Source organism: Mirounga leonina, unplaced genomic scaffold (genome assembly GCF_011800145.1).
Source record: "Mirounga leonina isolate KUSES-001 unplaced genomic scaffold, KU_Mleo_1.0 Mir_125, whole genome shotgun sequence".
Lineage (NCBI taxonomy): Eukaryota > Metazoa > Chordata > Mammalia > Carnivora > Phocidae > Mirounga > Mirounga leonina.
Window position 1 is genome coordinate 1,545,837 of NW_023270305.1, and position 22,980 is coordinate 1,568,816.

A 22,980-nucleotide genomic window follows, 5' to 3' on the forward strand; every position below is an offset into this window, starting at 1 on the left:
GGTTAAGTGATTGCCGTCACCACCCAGGCAAAGGTTTGCAGACTGGCTACTGCAAAACAGAACGAGGGGTTCTGCCATGGGCTCTGCCACCTTCCCTCATGGTGCCCTGTTCTCTTGTGCCAACAAAGGGATTAAATTAGATGTGGGCTTCTCAAGCTGTGTTCCAACTGTCCTGCTTGGGCTGCATGCAAATAGCTCTTAGGCCAAAAGGGGTTCCATGGTCAAATGTGTTGGAGAAACCTTACATTTCAGGTGTTCTTTTCCATGAGAGTTCTCCGAGCCTTCTGCTGCCACACGTGCTGTCAATCCTGAGGAGGAGGCTCGAATGGGTGGCATCTCTGGTGTGTGCCCTGGGATCAGTATTCCCCAGAATGCCCTTTGAGATGCTGAATCCCTTTCAGTTTGGGGATGCTGGTGGACTTAATCCGCTCTCCACCTCACACGTGGGCAGCTGGGCGCTCATACGCTTGCTCAGGGAAGGAGCCCTGCCTCTGCCTCTCTGCCCTGCTCTCTTCATGCAGCAGCTTCTGTTGGGTGCTTGGTGAGCTGTCACTTTGGGCCCAGTACTCGACATTTATTGCCTAAAATATCCTCATGGCAGCACAGTGGAATAGGTACTATTATCCCTGTGTGGCAGAGGAAGGAATGGACTTAAGTTGGGTCCCCTGTCCTAGGTCACATGGGGGGTTGGTAGTGAAGCCAGACCTAATCCTTGTCACTTGACTCCAAAATAGTGGAACCACCAAGCCATATGGAGCGAGGTCTCATGGCCAGAAGGCCAGACTGGCCGCGGGACCATACATTCTGGCTTTACACTTAGGAAAATGTGAGTTTTAACCTTTGGCAAATCACTGAACCCATATGAACTTCCGTACCTTCACCTATGAACAAATCTACTTTTCTAGTGGCTTCTCATGAGAGTTTGATGAAACGGGAACACGTGCTGACTCAGGAATAGTTGTGTGCTGGGAGGTCAGGCTCCAGAATCACGCTTCCTGGGTTTGAGTCCTGGGTCTGTCACTTACCAGCTGGGAGACTTTAGGAATGTTTCTCATTCCTCTGCGGGGAGAATAATGTCTACCAGATGGGGATGTTATGAAGATTAAATGAATTAATACATACAAAACTTTTTTTTTAAAGATTTTTTTTATTCATTTGAGAGAGAGAGAGGCAGAGAGAGCACAAGCAGGGGGAGAGGCAGAGGCAGAGGGAGAAGCAGGCTCCCTGATGAACTGGTAGCCTGACGTGGGGCTCGATCCCAGGACCCTGGAGATCATGACCTGAGCCGAAGGCAGATACTTAACCATCCGAGCCACCCAGGCGCCCCTAATACATACAAACATTAAGAGCATGCCTGGCACACATTACTACATGCTCACGGCAGCTGCAGCCAGCACCGACATGGCTTTGTCCCCACCATCACCACTGTCACCATCGTCCTCACCACTGTCCTCTTCCTTTCTTGTCTCTCTCCCCCTCTGCTGAACAGGAAGTGTTGCGCAGAGATTAAGATTTCCATTTCACTAAGTGAGAATAGGATAGAAAACTCTGGAATGTTGAGTCCTGGAGACTCTTAGGACCGCCTAGGAATCATTTAACCCAGCCACCCCACCCCGTCTTATAATTGTGGGAATTGAGGTCCAGAGAGGGGAAGTGATTTGGCCAAGGGCACACATCCTGTTTGTGGCAACCTGGATTATAGCCAGGTTTGATGTTCTCTCCACTGTGCCATGCTGCCTTTCCCAGGAATCCTCTATCTGGAAATCTCCTGAAACAGGCAACTTGGACAGAAGGCACTAAAGGTAAGAACACATTGGTTACTGCCTCTTGTCACGATGTGCATGGCCAGCCTTTTGATTTGCCTTGTGTTGCACACAGACCCTAGCATGTGACTGGGAAGTCTGCTTGCAAGACCATGAACTTACTGGTATTTAAGAGATTTAGATATTTAACAACTCCCATTTTTATTCCAATATGTTTTCTGTGGAGCTTCCTATAGGGCCAACCACAAAGGTTTAGGGGTAGGCACATTCTACCTATACCTGCTATTTAGAGCTGGGCTAATCCCTGCCTCCCACACAGTAGTTCTTTTTTTCTTTTTTTTTTTTAAACAATAGCTTTAGTGAGGAATAACTGACATTCAGTAAACTGCAGATATTTAAAGTGTTCAATTTGGTGAGTTTTGACATATGTAAACACTGGCAAAACCTTCACCACAATTAAGATAATGAACAAGAGTTTCCTCCTACCCCTTGGTAATTATTCCTTCTTTCCGTTTCTCACTGTAGACTATTTGCATTTTTCTGGTGTTTTATATAAATGAAATTATGCAGTATATGTCAGTCGTTCACTCATTTCTCCAGTGACCGATGATGTTGAGCATCTTTTCATGTGTTATTTGTCATTTGTATGTCATCTTTGGTGAAATGTCTCTTGATGAATTGACTCCTTTATCATTATGAAATGACCCAAAGAATATTATTCTTTGTTCTAAAATCTACTTTCTCTGAAATTAATATAGCTACTCCAGCTTTCATTTGATTAGTGTTAGCGTAGTTTATAATTTTCCGTATTTTTACTTTTAACCCACTTGTGTCTATATTTAAAGTTGTTTTCGTATAGACAGTGTATAGTGGGGTCTTATTTATTTATTGCATCTGACAGTCTGTGACTTTTAATTGAGGTGTTTAGACCATTTACATTTAATGTAATTATTGATGTGGTTGTGTTTAAATCTACCATCTTACAATTTTTCTATTTGTTTCATCTGTTCTATGGACTCCCTTTTTCTGTCTTCTTTTAGATGAACTGAGCATTTGTGATTTCATTTTCTCCACCACTTGCTGTAACTCATATGTTCTTTTAGGTGTTGCTTTAGACTTTACAGTATATATTTTTAACCTACTTTCTACTTTCAAGTGATATTATACCATTTCATGGATAAGGATCTTACAGTAGTATATCTATTTCTCATCTCACAGGCTTTGTGCGTCTATGCTCATACATTTTACTTAAATATGTTATAAACTCCACAATAAATTACTTTTGCTTTAGATAGTCAATTATCTTTCAGAGATATTTAAATAATAATAATTTTTAAAAACATCTTTTATATTTATGCACATAGTTACTACTTCCAGTGCTTTTCATTTCTTTGTGTGGATTTATCTAGTTTTGTTATCCTTTCTGAAGGACTTTTTTTCAACATCTGTAGGGAAGGTCTGCTGGTGATGCATTCCTTAAGCTTTTGTGTGTCTTTATTTTTACTCATTTTTGAAAGATATTTTCCCTAGGTATAAAATTTAGGTAGTTTTTTCTTTCAGTACATTAAAGATGTTGTTCTACCGTCTTCTGACTTGCACTGTTTCAAACAAAATCTGCCACCATCACACCTTTGTTTCTCTCTGTAATGTGCCCTTCCCTCCCAGCTCCTCCCATCCGCTGACCAGGCTACTTTAAAAAATATTTTAATTTGTTACTGGTTTTAAGCAATTTAAGATATGATTTGGTATAATTTTCTTCATGTTTCTTGTACTTAAGTTAATTGAATTTTCATTACGTCTGAGGAAAAATTCAGTCATTATTTCTTCAAATATATTTTTCTACGTTCTCCTTCTCTCTGTTAGAGTAATCCAATAGCACATACATTAAGCTGCTTGAAGTTGTTCCATAACTCTCTGATGTTATTGTTTTTGTTTCCCTTTGTTTCATTTTAGATAGTTTCTATTGCTATGTTTTCACATTTACTAATCTTTTTTTCCTGCTGTGAGTCATATCCGGTTTGTTTGTTTATATATATATATTTTTTATAAAAGCAAAGGAGTTTTATATGACAGGAAGAAATTCTTCTCCTAAGAGAAGAAGTTGTCTTCTAAGAAAAGAAGAAAGACAATTTCAGGTAGCACATGCATGAATGTATATGCACATTGATGAATTGATGATAAACATTTACTTGTGTTTGTTTATTAATCAGGGTTCTACCTTGCAAGTGACAGAAACTCAACTTGAACTACCTTAAGAAAAGGAGAGAAATGTAGTGAGTCATGAAATAAAAGGAGAGGTTGAATAAATAAACCACAGAATGTCAGAGATGCAGCTGGTTTCAGGAGCAACTTAAGTTAGGTATTAAACACTGCTGTGACTGTGTTGTCTTGTCTTTGGTACCTCTCTTCGTGTTGGCTGTATTGTATCTCATTGCACTGGCTTCTTCCATGAAAACATCACCCCTCATTGCTGCTGAATTACACAGTCTTCAGCTTCTAGAGGGGGACTGATTGTTTTAAACATTGTTTGAAAAATTCCAAGAAAAGACTGATGACCTGTCCTGGGTCAGGTACCCATCCCTGAATGCATCTATTAATGCTGGCAGGGCAGGGCAAGTCCAAGTACCAAGATGGTAGCTCCCATGAGAATTCAGGGTCCAGTTCATCTTCTCTCTCAGGCTTTTTAGTTTTGATCTCTAGAATTTGAGTCTTTTTTATATCTCCACTTACCATTCTTAATCTCTCCTGTAGTTTCTTAAATGTATGGAATATAGTTACAATAATTGCTTTAATGTTCTTATCTACTAATTCTATCATTTGTGTTATTTCTGAGTCAGTTTCTACTGATTGATTTTTCTCCCTCCTTATTATGGGTTGTATTTTCTTCTTTAAATATCTGGTAATTTTTGAGAGGATTCCAGACATTGTAAATTTCACCTTGTTGGGGCTGGATGTATTTGTATTCCTATAAATCTTTAGCTTTGTTCTGGGATATAGTTAAGTTACTTGGTGATGGTTTAATCCTTTCAGGTCTTGCTTTAAGCTTTGAGCTTTGTTAGACAGGACCAGAGCAGTATTTAGTACAGGGCTTGGTCCCACTACCAAGGCAAAACTCTCTAAATATTCTATAATGTTCCACAAATTCTGAGGTCTTCCATGCTGGCAATGGGAACAGGAATTATTCTAAACCCTGTATGAGCTTGAGGCATTGTTCCTTTTAATTCTCTTGGATGATTTCTTTCTTGGCCTTGAGTAGTTTCCTCACCTATGTGCACTGATCACTACTCAACTGATGACTTGGGGGACACTCTGTAGCTCTCCTGAGTTCTCTATTTGTGCAGCTTATTCCTCTCTGGTACTCTCCCCTGTGAACTCTTGCTACTCGATTTCCCTGGACTCTAGTGCCTTTCCTCAAGTCAGGGAGACCACTGATGCTTTGCCTAGGTTTCCCTTTCCTGAGCACATTCCAGAAACTTTTTCAAGGAAGAAGCTGGGGGTTCCTCCAATTTTTCCATTTCTAAGGATAACCGTCTTTCACTTCCTGATGCCCCATGTCTTGAAACACTCTTGTTTCATATATTTGTCCAGTTTTTTTGTTATTTCAGATGGGTAAATATGGTTCCTGTTCTGACTCTCCTTGTCCTTTGAACAGAGTTGAATGCTGGTACTTCCCACCATATCAGAGATGGGGAGAAAGTATGCTTCCTTCCAAATGACATCCTGCCCTTCTTCATCCCCCTTCATCCCACCTTGCTCAGGGTGACAAGGGGCCACCATAGTGCGGGCAGTACTGTAGGGCAGGGGAGACCATGCCTTTTCCACCCTGCTCTCTTCCTTTCTTCTTGGGCACTATTTGGCCAGTGCACCAGGGGCAGGGCAAAGCAGTCCTTGGACTGCTGAGTCCCCTTTGTGCCAGAATCTGCAGATCAGTCATGCCTTCCTGAGACAGCAAGCCAGCTCTCCAACTTATAGAATCCATGATGTAGTTGAAATGCTAAGGACAAAGAATGAAGAAAAGGAGGAGAATAGTAGACAAGAGAAGACCTCAGAAACTCTGTGGAAGGTGACTGATTGCCCTGATAGAACTCTCAGGGTGGCATGGCCATGGTAAGGGGCTGATCTTTGTAGATCGAGAAACTTTTTTTATCTTCGCCCCCAAAAGCCACTGTGTCAGGGGATACATTCCAGCGAAATAAACCCACAAGAGCATCATGTGTAAAGCAGATGTCAATTTGTTCCTACAGAGAAACACGGTGGCCTCCAGGGATGGCCTCCAGATCTGTTTCTGATGCGTGGGTCAGAAGAGTGCCTGCAGGGCATGTGGTCTTGGCAGGGTCACCACTTTTTTGTGGAAACACAGATGGTAACAGTTTCTGAAGCCCAAACTGGGGTTCTTGATTTGACTGAGTATGTTCTGATTTGTAATTCATCTGTCAAATCACATCTAGTTACATTTCTGATTACTCATTGTCCTTGAAACAGACGCAGAAATGTGCCTTCGGGATGGTCGCCCTCAATCTGGGGAATGTGATGGCTGCGCTTACATGCTGATCGCTAGTGGTTCTATTTTCAGTGGGAACTGGGGGCAGATTACTGTACAAATTAAGCTGATGAGAGATGAAACCATCGTTTGTTTCATTCACTCCTCTCTTTGTTCGTTGCACAAATATTTATTGAGCCGCTATGGTGCACCAGATGCTGGAAAGCACAGAGAAACAGCAAACCTGTGCGCTTCTTTCCTAGCTGGAAGTGACAGAGCAATTTTTGATTTGACTTCTAAGGAAGGCTTCCCTTTCAGGTTTGAAACAACCAGCTTCGAAAGGAAACACAACCAGGATGCCACCTGGGGGTCACCGTGCCTGCATCGCTGGCTGTGTTGGGTCCCTCGTTTGCTGGGCGCAGGCCCTGCTCCTCCTCCCGGAGTACTCCGGGCATCCTGGAGGTGGCCAGCAGCCCGGTCACGGCTCCGTGTCTCTGTTTGTTGCAGGTTCCCCCGCCTGCACAGCGCGGTGATCAGGACCTTTGTTCTCGTGCAGCACTACGCGGCCGCCATGATGGCTGTGAGCGGCCTCTCGCAGATGAAGGACTACACATCGGTGGAGACGCTGGAGATCACCCAGAACCTCATCAACTCCCCCAAACAGTGCCCCTGTGGCCACGGGCTCATGGTCCTGCTGCGGGTGCCCTGCTCGCCGCTGGCGGCCGTGGCCTATGAGCGGCTAGCCCACGTGCGGGCTCGCCTGGCCCTGGAGGAGCACTTCGAGATCATCCTGGGCAATCCCAGCTCTGGCATCACTGTCGGGAAGCACTTCGTGAAGCAGCTCAAGGTGGGCGCTGGGGGCAGGGACAGGAGGGGTGGAAGGTGCCTGGGAGAGTAGGGGGAAGGGGTGATGGTGTGGTGATAAGCACCTTGGCCCCCTCCATGCTTGGCCAACCCTCTGGCCGCCTCTCTTGCCCTGTCCCTACCTGCAGTACTAAATTACTTATAAATGTTGCCCCCCACCCCCAATGCATTGTCTTGCTCTTTTTTTTTTTAATGATTTTATTTATTTGAGAGAGAGAAAGAGTGAGCGAGCACGAGTAGGGGGAGGGGTGGAGGGAGAAGCAGGCTCCCCACTGAGCAGGGAGCCCGATGCGGGGCTTGCTCCCAGGACCCTGAGACCATGACCCGAGCTGAAGGCAGACGCTTAACCGACTGAGCCATCCAGGCGCCCCTTGTCTTGCTCTTTTAAACTTCCGGGCTGCCGTGTGCCTTTCATTCTTCCTGGGAGTGCTTCTCCTCCTCCTTGGTTTAGCCAACACTTATCGGCCTGTAGAACTCAGCTCCTGTCTTTTCCTCTTTCGGGAAGCCGCCCCTCCCTGCCTCCGGGTTCTCCTCTGCAGTGGGGCTGGCGTGGTGCTCCCTGCCTATCCTCTGGCTCTTTCTCCAGGCATTGGAGGGCAGGGACCACCCCCATAGTCCTCAAGCCCCCCCCAGACTAGCACAGTGCCTGGCCTCCAGCTTCTCACTGAACCCACAGAGAGGTGAGGGAAAAAGCAGGAGGGTTACAAAGAATCCTGAGACAAGAGGTAAGCAGGAACCGAGGGAGAGGCATGGCTGAGAAAGCACAGTAAAAAGGTTAGACCAATTGAGGATATGCACTTTTCTTCCCGAGGATCAGGCAGCACATATTCCGTGGATTGCTAACACGTGCCAGGCAGTGTGGCTGGGAATGCAGCCGTGAAGCAGACGATGTGCTTATCTGTCCTTCTCATGAAACGCTTTCAGTCAGGAGGAGGACACCATAGATCTGTCAGAGCTGGGCTAGTCCGAAAGTAAGGAGTCTCCCCGCCTTATTGCTTTTTAATTATCCGCAGATGTGGCAGAAAATTGAGGACGCGGAGTGGAGGCCTCAGACCTACCTGGAGTTGGAGGGCCTGCCGTGCATCCTGATCTTCAGTGGGATGGACCCTCACGGGGAGTCCTTACCGAGGTCAGGGGAGGGGGCTGTGTGGCCCTGGGGGTCTTTGAAGAGCCAGCTGCCTGTACCCACAGCTCTGGGGGGTGGTCAGGCCAGGCTTCCAGTGCCCAATGGCAGGTGGAGTCTTTACATTCAGAGTCATCATAGAGTTGTGCATTCATCATGACAGTTTCCCATCCTGTGGCACTGAAATGTGTCTGAGGTCTGGGCAGCATTTCCTAATTCTCAGACAGGCACCATTTGGGCTCACGGGGGGTGGGATGGCTGTGGCTGGGCCTGGTGGGTGGAGGTCTTCCAGCTGGGGTTAGGGTTTGATGCCTCCCTCAGTTTCTCCCGTGAGGATCACCATGTGCATTGGGGATGACTGTTCTGTTTAGGAAAGTATCTGATCATCTTGGGGGTCAAGGCTCCACTTCTGGTATCTCGCTGCTGGGATAGTGGGGCCCTCCCGGTGTAGGAGGTGTTCTGGGAAGTGGGGAGGCCACTGATGCCCCTTAGGAAGAGTTGGTTTCCACATACACAGCTGACTGTCTCAAAGGCTGTGTTCCTTTGGAGACCACGGCCACGGAGAAGTCAGCTGCAAGCCCCCTCAGTGTCTCCTGGGGTCTCTAGGCCGTCACACGGACAGGTAGACACTCAGGACAGAAGGTCACTGGGCCTCCAGTAAGGCAGTTCCTTGAATGGGTGGCAACAGGTTGGCTCCTGAAGATTTACTTAATACCATGGAGAAGAGCAGGTGGCCACGCACATCTTTCCGGGTATAACCAAAGAGTAAGAACTGACATTTATTGGGTTCCTGTCATGTGCTGGCACTGTACTGGATTCTTCTCATGTGCTGTATTTCATTTTACTCTCACTGCTATCACCCTGAGTGAAGGTGACATTTGTGTCCCCTTTGAGCAGTGAAGAAATGGGACTTACAGAGATTAAGCCTGGTGGACCATGGACTCTGGCTGCCCGACTCCAAAGCCGGGGATCCTTCCCCTGGGCCACCCCACACTTAGACGAGGGCTACTGCACATGGTGTCCTCACAGGCTGGGTAAAGGTGACTTGATTGTCATCCTATCCCTAGCATCTAGCACAGTCCTGGCACATTTTAAGTGCTGATTGAATAATTAAATGTCCACTGACTGCATATAGTCTTCAAACAGTGCACTTAGATGGCTATTAATATTAATTCTCATCTTTCAGATGAAAATCTGAGCCTGCAAGAGGTTGCCCAGCTTGGGGAAGTTTCTGGCCCTAGAAGTAGCAGAGCTGGGGTTCAAGTCTGCTTTTCTTTGGCCTGAAAATGCTCTCTCGATGACATGCAGGACAGGGCTGAATCCATAGCAGGAGCCCCAGGAGACTTACTGTTAAACTGACTTGGTTGTCAAGGGCTCACTGTACTGTGATCTGCTTTTCTGTTTGCACAAGTCCTAGGGCCCTAAAGAGGCGGCCGGGGGCTGGTCCCGATCCCCATTCCCCCCAGCGCTGGGAGTGGTGCCTCATTGTAGAAGACACTCAATAGATACCTTCTTGTTCCCTCCAGGTCTCTGAGGTACTGCGACCTGCGTCTGATAAACTCCTCCTGCTTGGTGAGAACAGCCCTGGAACAGGAGCTGGGCCTGGCTGCTTACTTCGTGAGCAATGAGGTTCCGTTGGAGAAGGGGGCTCGGCACGAGCCCTTAGAGAGCGACGCGGAAAAGCTGAGCAGCACAGACAACGAGGATGAGGAGCTGGTGACGGAAGGTGAGGGGTGGCAGGTCCACCTTGCCTGCTCATCTTGGGGGCAGCCTGCCCTTGTGTGGCCCTGGGGCCCGTCTCACAGTCAGCAGCTCCGATGAGCACTATCTGGATACGTCTTTGCAGGAGATGGCACATCCCTGATTGCATTCAGATTTTGCCCCCCCCCCCCCACTTTTGGTGGTATGAGAAAATGGAAACCCCGATTGGTTCTTCCTAGCTCTAGAATTCTTAGAGAATAGGAAGGAAAATTGCAATTTCTTAGGACTCCGTTTCCTACTCGGTTTGACTAGTCAGTGACTTTACTGCCCCGTATAAGCTTTGCTTGCGTATTTCCTGTGTGAACCAACAGGTTGGGTTTATTATGAAGTTTGATGAGAAAAGGCTGGTTTCATTCCAAGACATGAAAATCCAACACTGTATTTTAATAGGACACGTAAATCAGAGCAATGCAAGGCATCTGACTTGTCAACAGTGCAGCAAGAAAAAAGACAAAGCTGTTTATAAAAGCATGGGACGCGTTTGTGGGGTGTGATGCAGGGTCGGAAGACCCGCTTTCTCTTCCCGCTGCATCTGCTGGCTGTGTGACTTGGGACACGTCGTGCTTCCGTTACTGGCCTCAGATTGCTCACCTGTAAGACAGAGACTAAAAGGCCCCCGGGACAGACTCTGCTGGAGCTGTAGCAACCTTGCACAAACGTGATTGTGACCCTGACCTTAAGATGCCTCAATCTCCTCGTTGCCCGTGGGATGAATCCGCATTCCTGGCATTTTACAGCCTACCTCTCTAGTCTCACTGCTTCTCACACAGTACCCCATGCTGTTAGTCACACTCAGCTCATCAGGGTTCCCTGGCTGTGCTCTGCTCTTGTCCCCTCTGGGCCACACAGAGGCTCTCCCATGGCTTCGAGCTACCCCTGCTGGCCCTTCAGGGCTCAGGTCGGGTCACTCCTTCCAGAAAGTCACCTGCTCTTGCCTTTCTGTGCCCGGTGGGAGCCTGGCCTCCAGGCTCCCAGGTCTCTCTCTGTGCTCCTTACATCTGTAGCTGTGGCTCGTGAGAAGGGGCCTCCATGAGCCGTGAACGCCTGACTGGCCTGCGTCGCCCCCCTTCTGTCTCCTCGGGGCTCTGTCAGAGGCGGGTGCCTGCAAGATGGTAGCTGGGTGGCTGGCTGGATGGATGTATGCATGGAGGCATGGATGGATGGATGCATGGATGGATACATGGATGGGTGGGTGCATGGATGGATGGATGCATGGATGGATGGATGTATGCATGGATGCATGGATGGATGCATGGATGGATACATGGATGGGTGGATGCATGGATGGATGGATGCTAGGTGTGAACACACTTTGCAAACTCTGAAGTGCTGGGCGAACATACGAGATGATGATTATGAGGCGTTTTCGCATGTGTGTCTTGAAACAGGCTCCACTTCAGAGAAGAGGAGCCCGGTGAAGAGGGAGAGGTCCTGCTCCCACGATTCGGTGTCTTCGTCCCTCTCCTCTAAAGCATCCAGTAAGTCTCCAGGTGGGAAAGAGTGCACATCTGGATGTTCCTTTTGAGATTTCAGAGAATGAAAAGAGATCTTTATTTTCACCTAGAACTGGAAAGATAAGGGAATCTTTGAAGAACTGGAGCTTCTTAGAGATTGTGTTTCTGGGTTGGGGTCTGGGACGTGAGGAGTTTGGGCAGGACGTCAGAGTTGCTGGGAGAAGATCATGGACTCTTGTCTCCCTCGGTGGCCTGTGCTGGGCAGTGTCCCCTTGCTACTCCCCCAGCAGCTGTTGGTTTAGGGAATCAGTGTGCCCTGGGGGAGGAGAGGGGCTGGGGTCAGGTGTCCTTGTCAAGTCTAAAGGCAGAGAGAAGTGGACACAGATTCCCTAGGGGAAAAGCAACAAAAGGCAACAGGTGGTCCCTGAGCCTGGGACCCAGACCACAGGGAAACGTGCGTAAAATGCCCAGTCTCTGCCTAAGGGATGCTTGGTGTCTGGGAGCAGTCAGGACTGGCCCACGTGAAACAGCATTGCGGTCTTTCTGTGCAGCCATTACCGAGAACCGACTTGGTATCTGAGTCAGGGCAGAAAGATAGATGAGCTACAGACCCGCTCTCAGGGTGTTCATGGTTCCTCATCAGCCATGTGATAGCGTACAAGGGCTGCGTTGCTGTTTACACACACACACACACACACACACACACACACACACGCAACGTGGGACAGTTCCGTGGATGGAGAGGTAATTTTGCCTCAGGTGGGGGCAGTTTAGGGATAGGGTGCGGTCCCTGCAGGGGAGCGGGCCGGGTCGCCACAGCCCTGCGGCCCCTTAGAGGAGGGCCTTTGGGTCTCAGAGGAGAAGATACTCAGGATGGAGGAGGCTTGGGCTGTGGAGGGGCATGTGGTGCTTGGGCACAGGGCGTGGTGGTCACCTGGCTGTGGAGGTCAGAGAACACCAGGGGATTTGGTTTCCTGTCTTCTGCCCCCTCCTCACGCAGCCCACGGGTGACAGTGAGCCAGGCTGAGGGGGGGTCTCCCTCACAGTTGTGCCCAGAGGGAGTCAGAACGAGGACTCCTTCACATCCTTCTGCGGCAGAAGGGAGACCTAGTCCTCGGCTCGGGGTAGTCAGAAAAGCCAAATGCTGTAGCCTCTGGTGTCGTCTGCCCCAAACAATATAGGGAGCTGGCGAATGGGTGAGTGAATGAATCTGTGCTATTCAGAATAGAGAGGAATCGTGCTTTGTTCTTCCCCAGTCCTGGTGGTACAGCTTTCTAGAAGGTTCTGGGGACACATTGGTCTGTGCAGCGTCTTCAGGAGTAGAATGTCCAGGCTATGAGCCAGGCTCTCTCCTTCTGGAGTTCTTCATTTAGGTGAGGTGACTTTCTTAGCCAGGACTCCTCGGAAGAAGGTCCTGAGGTCTTAGGGGTCTCTGACGAGACGCTTCTCATGGCCTTGGCTGCCATACATTTCAGAGATGAGGGAATGGAGGCCCAGGGAGGTGAGACTTGGCCGCAGCCACCGAGTCAGGGTGGAGACCTGGGTGAGGGTGGGTCTCATCTTTATAGACTGACAGTTTCCCTGGATTCAACTGGGGACAGACCAACTGAGGTTTGGGGGTGGACGGAGAGAAACGTCCGTGTGGGTGTCCATCCTCAGGGTCCTACTGGGCTGGCCCTCACAACCTAGGGAAGCGGATGAAGGCATTGGGGTTCCCTTGGTCTACTTTTGGAATCTTGTGCCTCTTTGATGTCCTTCAGGCCCATCTGTACCCCTTGTCCCAGGCCAGTGCCCGGGTCCCTCACAGCCTCCCCATATGTGCTCTTCGGGCCAGTCCATTGACACTGAGCCAGTCGCTTCAAGTGCCTTGCCCTTGCCTTTCCAGGTGGGAAAGAGTGCACATCTGGATGTTCCTTTTGAGAAATCCAGTGCTGCATTTCCTCCTTCCGTGAGCCGTCTGGAAGGGCGCTAGATGCAGGCCGTGGAGCCGAGTGGTAGGGCCCTTGGGGGGAGCTCAGATCCAGAGGGGAGGTTGCCTGAGCAGCGTGTGCGTGGGGTGCAGGCTGAGCCAAGTGCTGCAGGGTGGCCGGAAGGCCTTTCTGAGGCAGGCCTCCCTGGGTCTGTCTTCTGTCCACACCATCTCCTGGGAAAGGACAGAGTTAAGACAACAATGCAGTGTCCCGTCTGCCCTGCTTTCTGCGGGCCTGAGCTCTGCAGGGCTGCCGTGAGCTGCCACGCGAGCCGCCACGCGAGCCCTGGTGCGTATGGCTGGGATGATATGAGAGAGCAGGGTGCTGCCCGGTATGTGGCCACACTCCCCGAGGCCTCAACATGGTGCGTTGGGGGCGAAAGGAAGTCCTGGTTCGGCTGGCTGCTCTGCATTTCCTCCCCCGATCCTTCGAAAAGCAAGGTAATTCCAGCGTTTGGTTAAAGCCTCCTGAGTCCTGAGTCCCACGCGGCTCCCTGGCAGTTTGCACGAGAAGCTGCCACTGTGCTGGTGCAGAGGCTAGATGTGAGCTCCCCGGGGGGACAGCGGGGAGTGGCGTCCCGGGAACACCTGCACGGGGCGTGTGCGGAGCTTGAGCCGGGTGCTGTGGAACAGATTGGGTCGGGGCTTGCAATGGAGAGGCTTTGAGGCCGTGTGCAGGGTGCCGGGGTGAGTGTGGGGTGAAGTCTCGCCCCGTGACACCGGCTCGCTCTCTTCAGCAAGTCCTGTCTCTGTCCTAAGACAAAAGTTTCTGTGTACCCAGAGGGGGGATTTCATTTTCGTTTGTGGAAGTTCCCAGTGATTGTCAAGTAGGGGTACTTTGTGTCACAGGAACAGGAGTGGTGGGCGGTTTGGCGAGGGTCCTCCCTGGGGCGTGACTGACAGGTGCATCCCTCCCCAGGCTCGGCGCTGTGCGGCGAGTCCTCGGCTCAGCCCGGGCCACCGTCGCAGGGGGAGCGGGCCAGGTCGCCACAGCCCTGCGGCCCCTCGGAGGAGGGCAGGGTCCCCGGGGAGAGACAGAGGCCCCAAGCGAGCCGGGGGCCACCGTCGGTCATCAGCAGGCACAGCCCTGGGCTGGCCCCCCAGCCGGACTCCGGCCTGAGAGCCAGCCAGAGGAGCGTCCAGGTGTCGGTCACCCCGTCGTCCTCCCAGCTCTCCTCTTCGGGCTCCTCCTCCTCGTCCGTGACCCCCGCGGCCGGCACGCTCGTCCTGCCGGCCTCCCAGTGCTCCATGACCAAGGCCTGCCGGCAGCCCCCCATCGTCTTCCTGCCCAAGCTGGTGTACGACATGGTCACGGCCACCGACAGCAGCGGCCTGCCCAAGGCCGCCTCACTCCTGCCCTCCCACTCGGTCATGTGGGCCAGCTCCTTCCGCCCCCTGCTCAGCAAGACGATGACGTCCACAGAGCAGTCCCTCTACTACCGGCAGTGGACGGTGCCCCGGCCCAACCACATGGACTACGGCAACCGCGCTGAGGGCCGCGTGGACGGCTTCCACCCGCGCAGGCTCCTGCTCAGCGGGCCCCCCCAGGTGGGTGCTGCCCGGCCGGGGCCTGGGCTGCGTGGGGGTTCTCGTGTTCACGCCCACGGGGGCTGGTTTGGGGCTGACAGCACCCCCTTAGTCACATCTTGCCATTCTGACGGCTGACCCCACAGTGGGCGGGGGCTTGGGGGTTGGGACCTGCCTGCCACCCATGGCTGGCTCACATCCAGCCTCGGACCGCAGGTGCTTGCCTCACGGGATGTGGGGGCGGAGAGCTTCTCTGTGAGTGCTCCTTCAGACCCTGACTCTGCTCTTCCCACATTAGTTCATTTGGTCCCCACGGCCAGTCTGTGCCAATTAGAACCCCCCTCCCACCCCCACCCGGGGTTCTGCACCGGAAGGTTTTGGTGAAACGTACTGGGGAGGCAGGAGGCCTGTCCCTATCCCAACCTCTCACCTCACTGTATTTTCCTAACAACAAAAGACATTGCAGTTGTCAAAATGGGAGACATCTGCCAAGTGCTGGGAGCGTGTGAAGATGACCGTGTCAGGTCTTGGAAGGGGCTTTGTCAGAACAGTGCAGAGGTGGGAGGTGGGCTCCGGAGTGGGCTCGAATTCTGCCTCAGACAACACCTGGCACCCTGGGCAGGATCCAGCCTTCTCCGTGCCTCAGTGTCCTCTCCGAGAATGAGGAAAAGAGTAGCACCTGAGTCAGAGATGTGAGCAGTAAACGAGAGAATAACCACAGGGCGCCTGGAGTACAGCCTGACCGTAGAGAGCAGGTAGCTGTGGGGTCAGTTACTGCTGTTTTCACCCCCATCAATACCGTCCTGTCCCGTTTCATGATGGCTGCCTTCCGACTCAGCCTGTCAATTTCCTTACAGTCTGCTCCAAGAAATGCAAACCCGCAAAAACATGTACAAGAATTCTCACTTTAGGATTGTTTACAATAGTCAAAAACCAAACTGGAAACAACTGAAGTTCCATTGGTCAAGGTCGGTTGAATAAATTTGGGTACGACTGTATCACACAGTTCAGCCATAGAAAGTTGGAGGTAGATCTCTAGATGCTGACACTGAAATTGCTCTAAGGTTTTAAATTGAAAAATTTGAAATTGAAATTGAAAAAAATCAAGTTGCAGAGTAATATATACACAGTGTAATATCAATTAGGAAAATAAGTATTGGTGTGTACGTATATGTGTCTGTGTGCGGAAATACCAAAAAGAAATCCCTGGTGGAATTGCCACTGAAATCCCTGGTGGAATTGCTTTGTAAACATTCTTCTTCACCATCACTCGGTATTTCTTGAATGTTTAAATGAATGAGCATATATTAACTTTTTATAAATTTGAAAAAGGGGATCCAGGTTTCTCCATACTGTCATATGTTATTGAATGTTATCTTAAAAAATTTCACCCATTTGATAGGTGAAAAATAGTATATTACAGTTTTATTAAGGTTGACTATATATACTTATGGGTCACTGCTACGACTTTCACAGTGATTTTTCTGGTGTGTTTCTCTTATTTACTTTTCCTTTAGGCATTTGACCTTTTCCTGTTGCTTTGCAGGAGCCCTTTAGAGATTATAGATGTTAATTCTTTGTCTATTATTACATGTGTGGCAAGTGTTTTCTCTGAACGTTCACCTGGTCGTATTTCATATTTTCTTTTCTAAAGTTAGTTATTTCTGTTCATCCACATTTGTTGAGTACAGAGTATGAGCCAGGCATTGAGCTGAGAACTTAGAAAGCACATTCCCAGAGTAACAGGGTGGGAGGTTAGCCCACAGGTGCCTGTTTAACCACCTGTGACCAAAGTGAACTAAGACTCAATAGTGTCCTAGCCTGGTGTGTGGCTGAGGGAGCGAGGGACTCTAAGATACAAGAAGAAAAAGCAGGAAGAGAAGAAAAATCATTTTCTTTTCCTGGCCTTAGGAGGAGAGAAATGAGATGCCAGACTTTTAAGTCTTGCACAACAGATTTTGTTCTCTTATTAGAGACCTATCGATTAACGCAAGAATAGCAATCTAATTATGCAAGATTCTCTCTCTCTTTTTTTTTTTTTTTTTTGAGAGAAAGAGTGCAGGTGCATGGGGGAGAGGGGCAGCAGGAGAGGGAGAGAGCAAATCTCAAGCAGGCTCCATGCCCCGCACAGAGCCAGATGTGGGGCTTCATCTCACGACCCTGAGATCCTGACCTGAACCGAAATCAAGAGTTGGACTCTTCACCGACTGAGCCACCCAGGCGCCCCCATACAAGATTCTTCTAAGACATTATTACGCTTTATATTGTCAATTCATCTTCTGAAGCAACCTTTCTTCAGTTTGCTATTAAAGTCCTATTTCTAACAGCTTAGAAAATGTGGCCAATTAAAAGTAGAGATGCATTGCCATGGTTTATAAGCAGGCAGGTCTGCTGCTCACGGGAGTCCCTCTGTGGCCTGCCGTCCTTCTTTAGGTCACATTTCCCCTCAAATGGCTTTGCATCCCCCTGGCTCTTGCTTTAGTGAGGTGAGGTCTTGGAAAGAGATAGGTGACACAGAGCCTGTCCGGTGCTCCAGCTGGTGCCTGCACGTAGACAGGCTGTACGGAGCGTTGGCTCCAACTCCAATGTCTTCACAGATTGGGAAGACAGGTGCCTACCTGCAGTTCCTCAGTATTTTGTCCAGAATGCTCATCCGGCTGACGGAAGTGGATGTTTATGATGAAGAGGAGATCAATATCAGTGAGTTATGCGTTGGTGACACGTGGGCTTAGAATCCTCTTTAATCAGTTTCTCGGGTGACTTGATGTCTTTTCCCATCTAGGTGGCATTTTCAGATCAGTGATCCCACTCATCCCGGGGGCCTTGAGGGGTGCTTTTATCTCTCCCTTGTTTGCCGTTGTGCTCAATATCAGAATAGCGCTGGGAGGCCTTCGTGGAGATAACATTGCTACACTGAAAATAACCGCTGTTTACTGCGTATCTTCCAAGTGTCGCGGCACTGTGCTGGATACTTTACATAAATTGTTGCATTTAACTTTCTGCAAATCCCAGTGAGAGTAATTGCTTATTTCCTGATAAGTAACATGCTCAGGCGCCCAGCTGGGAGATGGCAGAGCTGGAGCTGAACTGGATTTGATGGCTGCTTCTAGAAAGCAGGGTTATCCATCAGGGGAATTTCCCACTCAGGCAGCTGAGCGCATAGGTCCACATCTTAGGGCAAAATGGAAGTATATGGTATGTGGCAAAAAGCCATTTCTCCTTATTCAGGGAACAGAATTTGCCCTGATTAAGGTAAGACTCCCTTTGAACAGGTGTTTGATGCTCCACTACCTCCTTGTGTGGCCTCCAGTGGCTCATCCACTTGGTCTGGTAAATGAATCTGTTGCTTTGGGAATTAAAATTTGCGTGAGGAGGCCTGTCTGTGTTGCAAAGAAAGGGAATGAGTAGATTGCACTGACATCTAAATAGCACTTGTCTTTATTTTTATTGTATACATTTGAAGTGTACAACTTGATGATTTGATATGTGTATAACATTGTGAAATCACCACGACGATCAAGCTAATTGACATGTTCATAGTTACCATGTTCACTGCAGTGTTATTCACTGTAGGCAAGATACACAAACAACCATGTGTTGTCCGTTGATGGATAAATGTCCATCAGCAGATGGATGGATAAAGAAAAGTGTGGTATATACACCCAATGGAATATCATTCAGCCTTAAAAGAGATGAAAGTCCTGCCATCTGCAAAGACATTTCCTTAGATGTTCTTGACTGTGTTTGAGTTTTGACTTGGAGAAAATTTGGAACCAAGGAGGCTCATCCATCCCTTAGTCTTTCCTTTGAAGGAAAGAGGAGGGAGGCTCTTCATCCAAGCTCTGAGCTTTCACACCTCCCCCCTCACAGTTTGGAACTGAATTTCAGATGAAAATCAGACCTGTTGAGTCTCTGTGTCCTCACTTTCTTGGATATCCCAATGACAAAGACAGGATTTGAGCCCAGTTTGTTCAACTTCAAAGCCCATTTTCTCAGAAACTCTCCTCTTGCCTTGGTTTTCTCTTTGCGAAAGCATGGATAATTGCTGTTTTAAGGGGTGTTGTGAAGATTAAGATACATATGAAGCACTGAGCACTTATTACACACGCAATAAACATGCCTCTCCCTCTTCTTTGTTTGTTTCTTCTCTGATGGACACGCACTCTGCCCATGTGTACATACCATGGCTATAAAGATCAATACATTATGTAATTTTAGTTGGACCGTCTAGATATTTTTACTTTTTTAGCCAACCAGCACTGAATGAGCATCATAGATTATACCAGTTATGAGGTAAGATGTAAGATAGAATTTGGGCCATGAGTAGTGTTAGCATTCAGAAGGGAGAAACCAGTGGGCTTGAACACTTAGGCTTTCTAGAGGTGCATGAGGAGTTGGCCATACGGCTGTGTAGCATTTAGATGTAAGATAACGAGAACTGTGTTAGGTTCCATTGGCAGTGGGAACCAGTATGCTGCATATGGGGTGGGGCTTGCTGGGGGGATGTGCAGAGCAAGCAGTAGGTATATTGGGAGGAGCTGAAGTCAACATGGGAGCCAGAAATGCAAACCCATCCCACAGGAAACACAGCACAGGCCATGGATAAGAGGTAGACCCAAAGGCACCTCTTGCTTCCTTGGAACAATCCTGAGAATGCGGTATGTTCCAGGAGCCTTCCAGAGACAGTAGCATCCCCTGGTAACGCACAGACTCAGCAACAGCTCTCCCGCAAGCATCACCCGTGTACACATTTAAAAATCAATCATTCTCACTTCCTAGTTTGTCACCTGTGTTTCTACCAATCTTACAGATCTCAGAGAGGAATCAGATTGGCATTACCTCCAGCTCAGTGACCCCTGGCCAGACCTGGAGCTGTTCAAGAAGTTGCCTTTTGACTACATTATTCATGACCCGAAGTATGAAGATGCCAGTCTGATTTGCTCCCACCTTCGGAGCGTAAAGAGCGAAGGTCAGCCCCATAAACCTCCACCTTCTTCCAGAGTACGTAGGAAAAGCCTCTTAAAGGGCTGCGCTGAACTGTGTTGGCGATGAGCTCAGTTCTCTGGTGGTGGGAAATAACCAGCGGTGCCTGGCAGAGAACTGAGGTCACTGCCTCAGTGGACAAGGACGGGCTCTTCCCGAGAAGGCAGGCTGGCGGCTCCGCACATGCGGACAGTGATGAGCGCGCTCCTGGGGGTGTGTCATGGTCAGAATATCCTCAAGGTCCTGGTTAATAGGGGATACGAGACGTGGATGTTAATGTATGAATTGGGGTTGTCCTAATGAAGCACACATATTTCCCTCTCTAGCCTCAGTGTCTTGTTTTCCCCCTCCTCCTTCAGGGACCACTGACTTTCAGGGTATTAGCACCCCGCAGGGCTTCAGGGTCACCGTCAGCAAACACCGGCTATGAGTGGGCTAGTATGATTTTAAGTGCAGGCTAGGAAAGTTGGGTGAGTGGAAAGGGAAGGAGGATACTCACCAGTCTCCATGTCACACCAAGAATTCTACCTTCTCTCTATCTGAAGCACTTTCACTGACCAATCCTTCACATAGACCAGTCTCTAATCCAGGTTTAGGGTTAAAAGCTTCACCTGGCTAAGTCATTTTGGCAAACCGGAGGCGATTCATCTGCAAAACGGTATCTGCATCCGCGGTCGGCAGTCCATGTGCGTTGTCCTGGAGCGCATCCTTGGATCTGTGTCTAAGACATTTGTAGGTCCGTCAGGAGGACCCCGTGTGAACAGAGCCTGTCGGCTTCTCCCGCGGGGTCTCGGCTGTCTCGGACCGGGTGCAGTCTCGGGAAGCCCTGTTACAGCACCTCCGTTCCTTGCGATCGGAAGAGCAGCGCGGAGGGCAGGCTTGTCCCGCTTGCAGCTGCCCTGTGACACTGGCGTTTCCTGCAGACGGGGGCCCGGCCCGGAAGCCCGAGGAGCTCTACGTGCGGCGTCAGACGGCGCGGATGAGGCTGTCCAAGTACGCGGCGTACAACACATACCACCACTGTGAACAATGCCAGCAGTACATGGGCTTTCACCCCCGCTACCAGGTAGGCCGCGGGGCCCGGGGCCCGAGTCTCCAGGAGCCCTGGAGCGGGCAGCTCTCCCGCACGCTGCGTTTTGGCCGACACCCTTGGTTCTCTCTCCTCCTGATGTTTCCAGGTTTCATTCCAGAGCAGGGTGTGGAACGTTCTGGAAGCCTTTGCTTCCCGGTCTACGTGTATCTCCAGGTCCCTTCAGTAATCTCCAGAGTTATTGCTGACAGCACAGAAACAGTGATTCTCCTGGGATTACACGTTTACTAGTGGCAGAGTTAACTGACTGTGCATGTCTTCATTTTCTTGACGTTCTAGCAGTTTCTGAAGTGAGTTCAGTGCAGCAGACTGAGTGCTGATGTACCAGTCAGAGAGATGAATAAACTGTCCCCGTAGTCAAGACTCACAGTCTGGGGATGGAGAGATGCACGGGCACAAAACCTCAGAACAATGAGGGGCTGGCAGGAAAGGCAGTACTGATGAAGCATAGAAATTAGGTGGAGAAGGCGAGCAGTATGCACTTACTGAGCACCTACTGCATGCCAGGCAACGTGCTAGGCACTTTTGATATGTCAGTACTTCCTCTAACCTTTTTACGTGCTAGAAAATGATACTTTAGACACTCGGGTAAATGGATAAGGCTACTGACCCCGGGCTCTGGCTGGTCACCTGGAGGTGTTGGTGTTTAAGCTACACCTTCACCCATTCAACACCCACCGGAGAGGAAACTCTCCTGTCTGGTTTCTTACTTAATTCTCACTAAAACCCTGCAAGCCAATAACATTATCCCCATTTTATAAATGAAGATACCGTCTTGGGTGGGGAGCAGAGGAGAGGGTTTTGAAGAATCAATAAGGATTTGCCAAGGGACCGAGGCAGATAAGAGAGGGAACCCCGGTCACCAGTAGAGGGGAGACATGGGGTCTCTGGGGGAATTAGAAGTGATTTTAGTCGCTGGACCCTAAAGTGCAAGGGGTGGGTGGTCCCAGGAGAGGACACTGGGAAGGTGGGCCAAGAGAGTACATCACAAAAGGCATCAGGTTCAGTCAGAGAAGGACAAATACATATGATCTCACTCCTATGTGGAATTGAAGAAACAAAACAGATGAACGTAGTGGGGGAAGGGAAGGAAAAAAAAAAAAAACACAGAGGGAGGCAAACCATAAGAGACTCTTAACTCTAGGAAACAAACTGAGGGTTGCTGGAGGGGAGGTGGGTGGGGGGAGGGGGTAATGGGGGATGGGCATTAAGGGGGGCACATGATGGAATGAGCACTGGGTATTGTACGCAATGGGCAAATCACTAAATTCTACCCCCCAAACTAATAATACATTCTGTATGTTAACTAAACTGAATTTAAATAAAACATTTTAAGAAAAGGCATCAGGTGCTGTGGGGAAGGTGGAATGGGGACATTTTCAGGGAGAACTCCGAGGAGTGGCCTAATGTGGGCAAAGCTGCATTTTGCAAGTTCACAGAGGGCCTGTGAGGCCGTTCATGAAGAAACAGATAGCAGGCAGGATTTTACAGTTAGTGTTTCGTTTCGGACCTAAGTAAGGGAAAGGGGAGGAAGGAGCAGCTGGGGCAGCTGGAGGTGGTGGGAGCCAGTCAGACACCTACGAAGCCCCCAGGGGTGTGCAGGATAGCTCACGCCCTTGGCTGCTTCCAGAAGGCTCTGCGGCAGCCTGAGCACGGGCTTGCCAGCTCTGTCCCTTTTGCAGAGGGGAACAGCAGATAGTGGCTTTAATTTTCCCAAGTTTGCCCGGCCTGGAGCTCAGCTCTCACTGAAGTAGCATCTAGACTGATTTTTATTAAACTATTCAGTTGTACTGGAGACAAAATTAGAAAATGCATATGAGCAGTTAAAAGAATTAAAAATAGTAATTCTGTTTGTTCCAGATAAGCTGTCCTAACATTTCCTCCTTGGAGATGAAATTTTTCTTTCAAAGCAGAGAAAATATAAGTTTAAAGAACCGGAGGAGGCTCATGGGTTTTAGTCACGGTC

The 22,980-nt window shown here is 49.3% G+C and overlaps 1 protein-coding gene across 1 annotated transcript in view; it reads left to right on the forward strand.

Annotated features, from left to right (window-relative positions):
• The window catches only part of GREB1 (growth regulating estrogen receptor binding 1), a 70,745-nt gene that overhangs the window by 34,633 nt on the left and 13,132 nt on the right, over positions 1-22,980 (forward strand). Inside the window, exons 17-24 of the mRNA XM_035000607.1 lie at positions 6,751-7,090; positions 8,121-8,236; positions 9,757-9,970; positions 11,352-11,469; positions 14,334-14,962; positions 17,539-17,641; positions 19,752-19,910; positions 20,848-20,990. Coding sequence (XP_034856498.1) covers positions 6,751-7,090; positions 8,121-8,236; positions 9,757-9,970; positions 11,352-11,469; positions 14,334-14,962; positions 17,539-17,641; positions 19,752-19,910; positions 20,848-20,990 — 1,822 coding nt within the window. The remainder of the gene's footprint in view (positions 1-6,750; positions 7,091-8,120; positions 8,237-9,756; positions 9,971-11,351; positions 11,470-14,333; positions 14,963-17,538; positions 17,642-19,751; positions 19,911-20,847; positions 20,991-22,980) is intronic.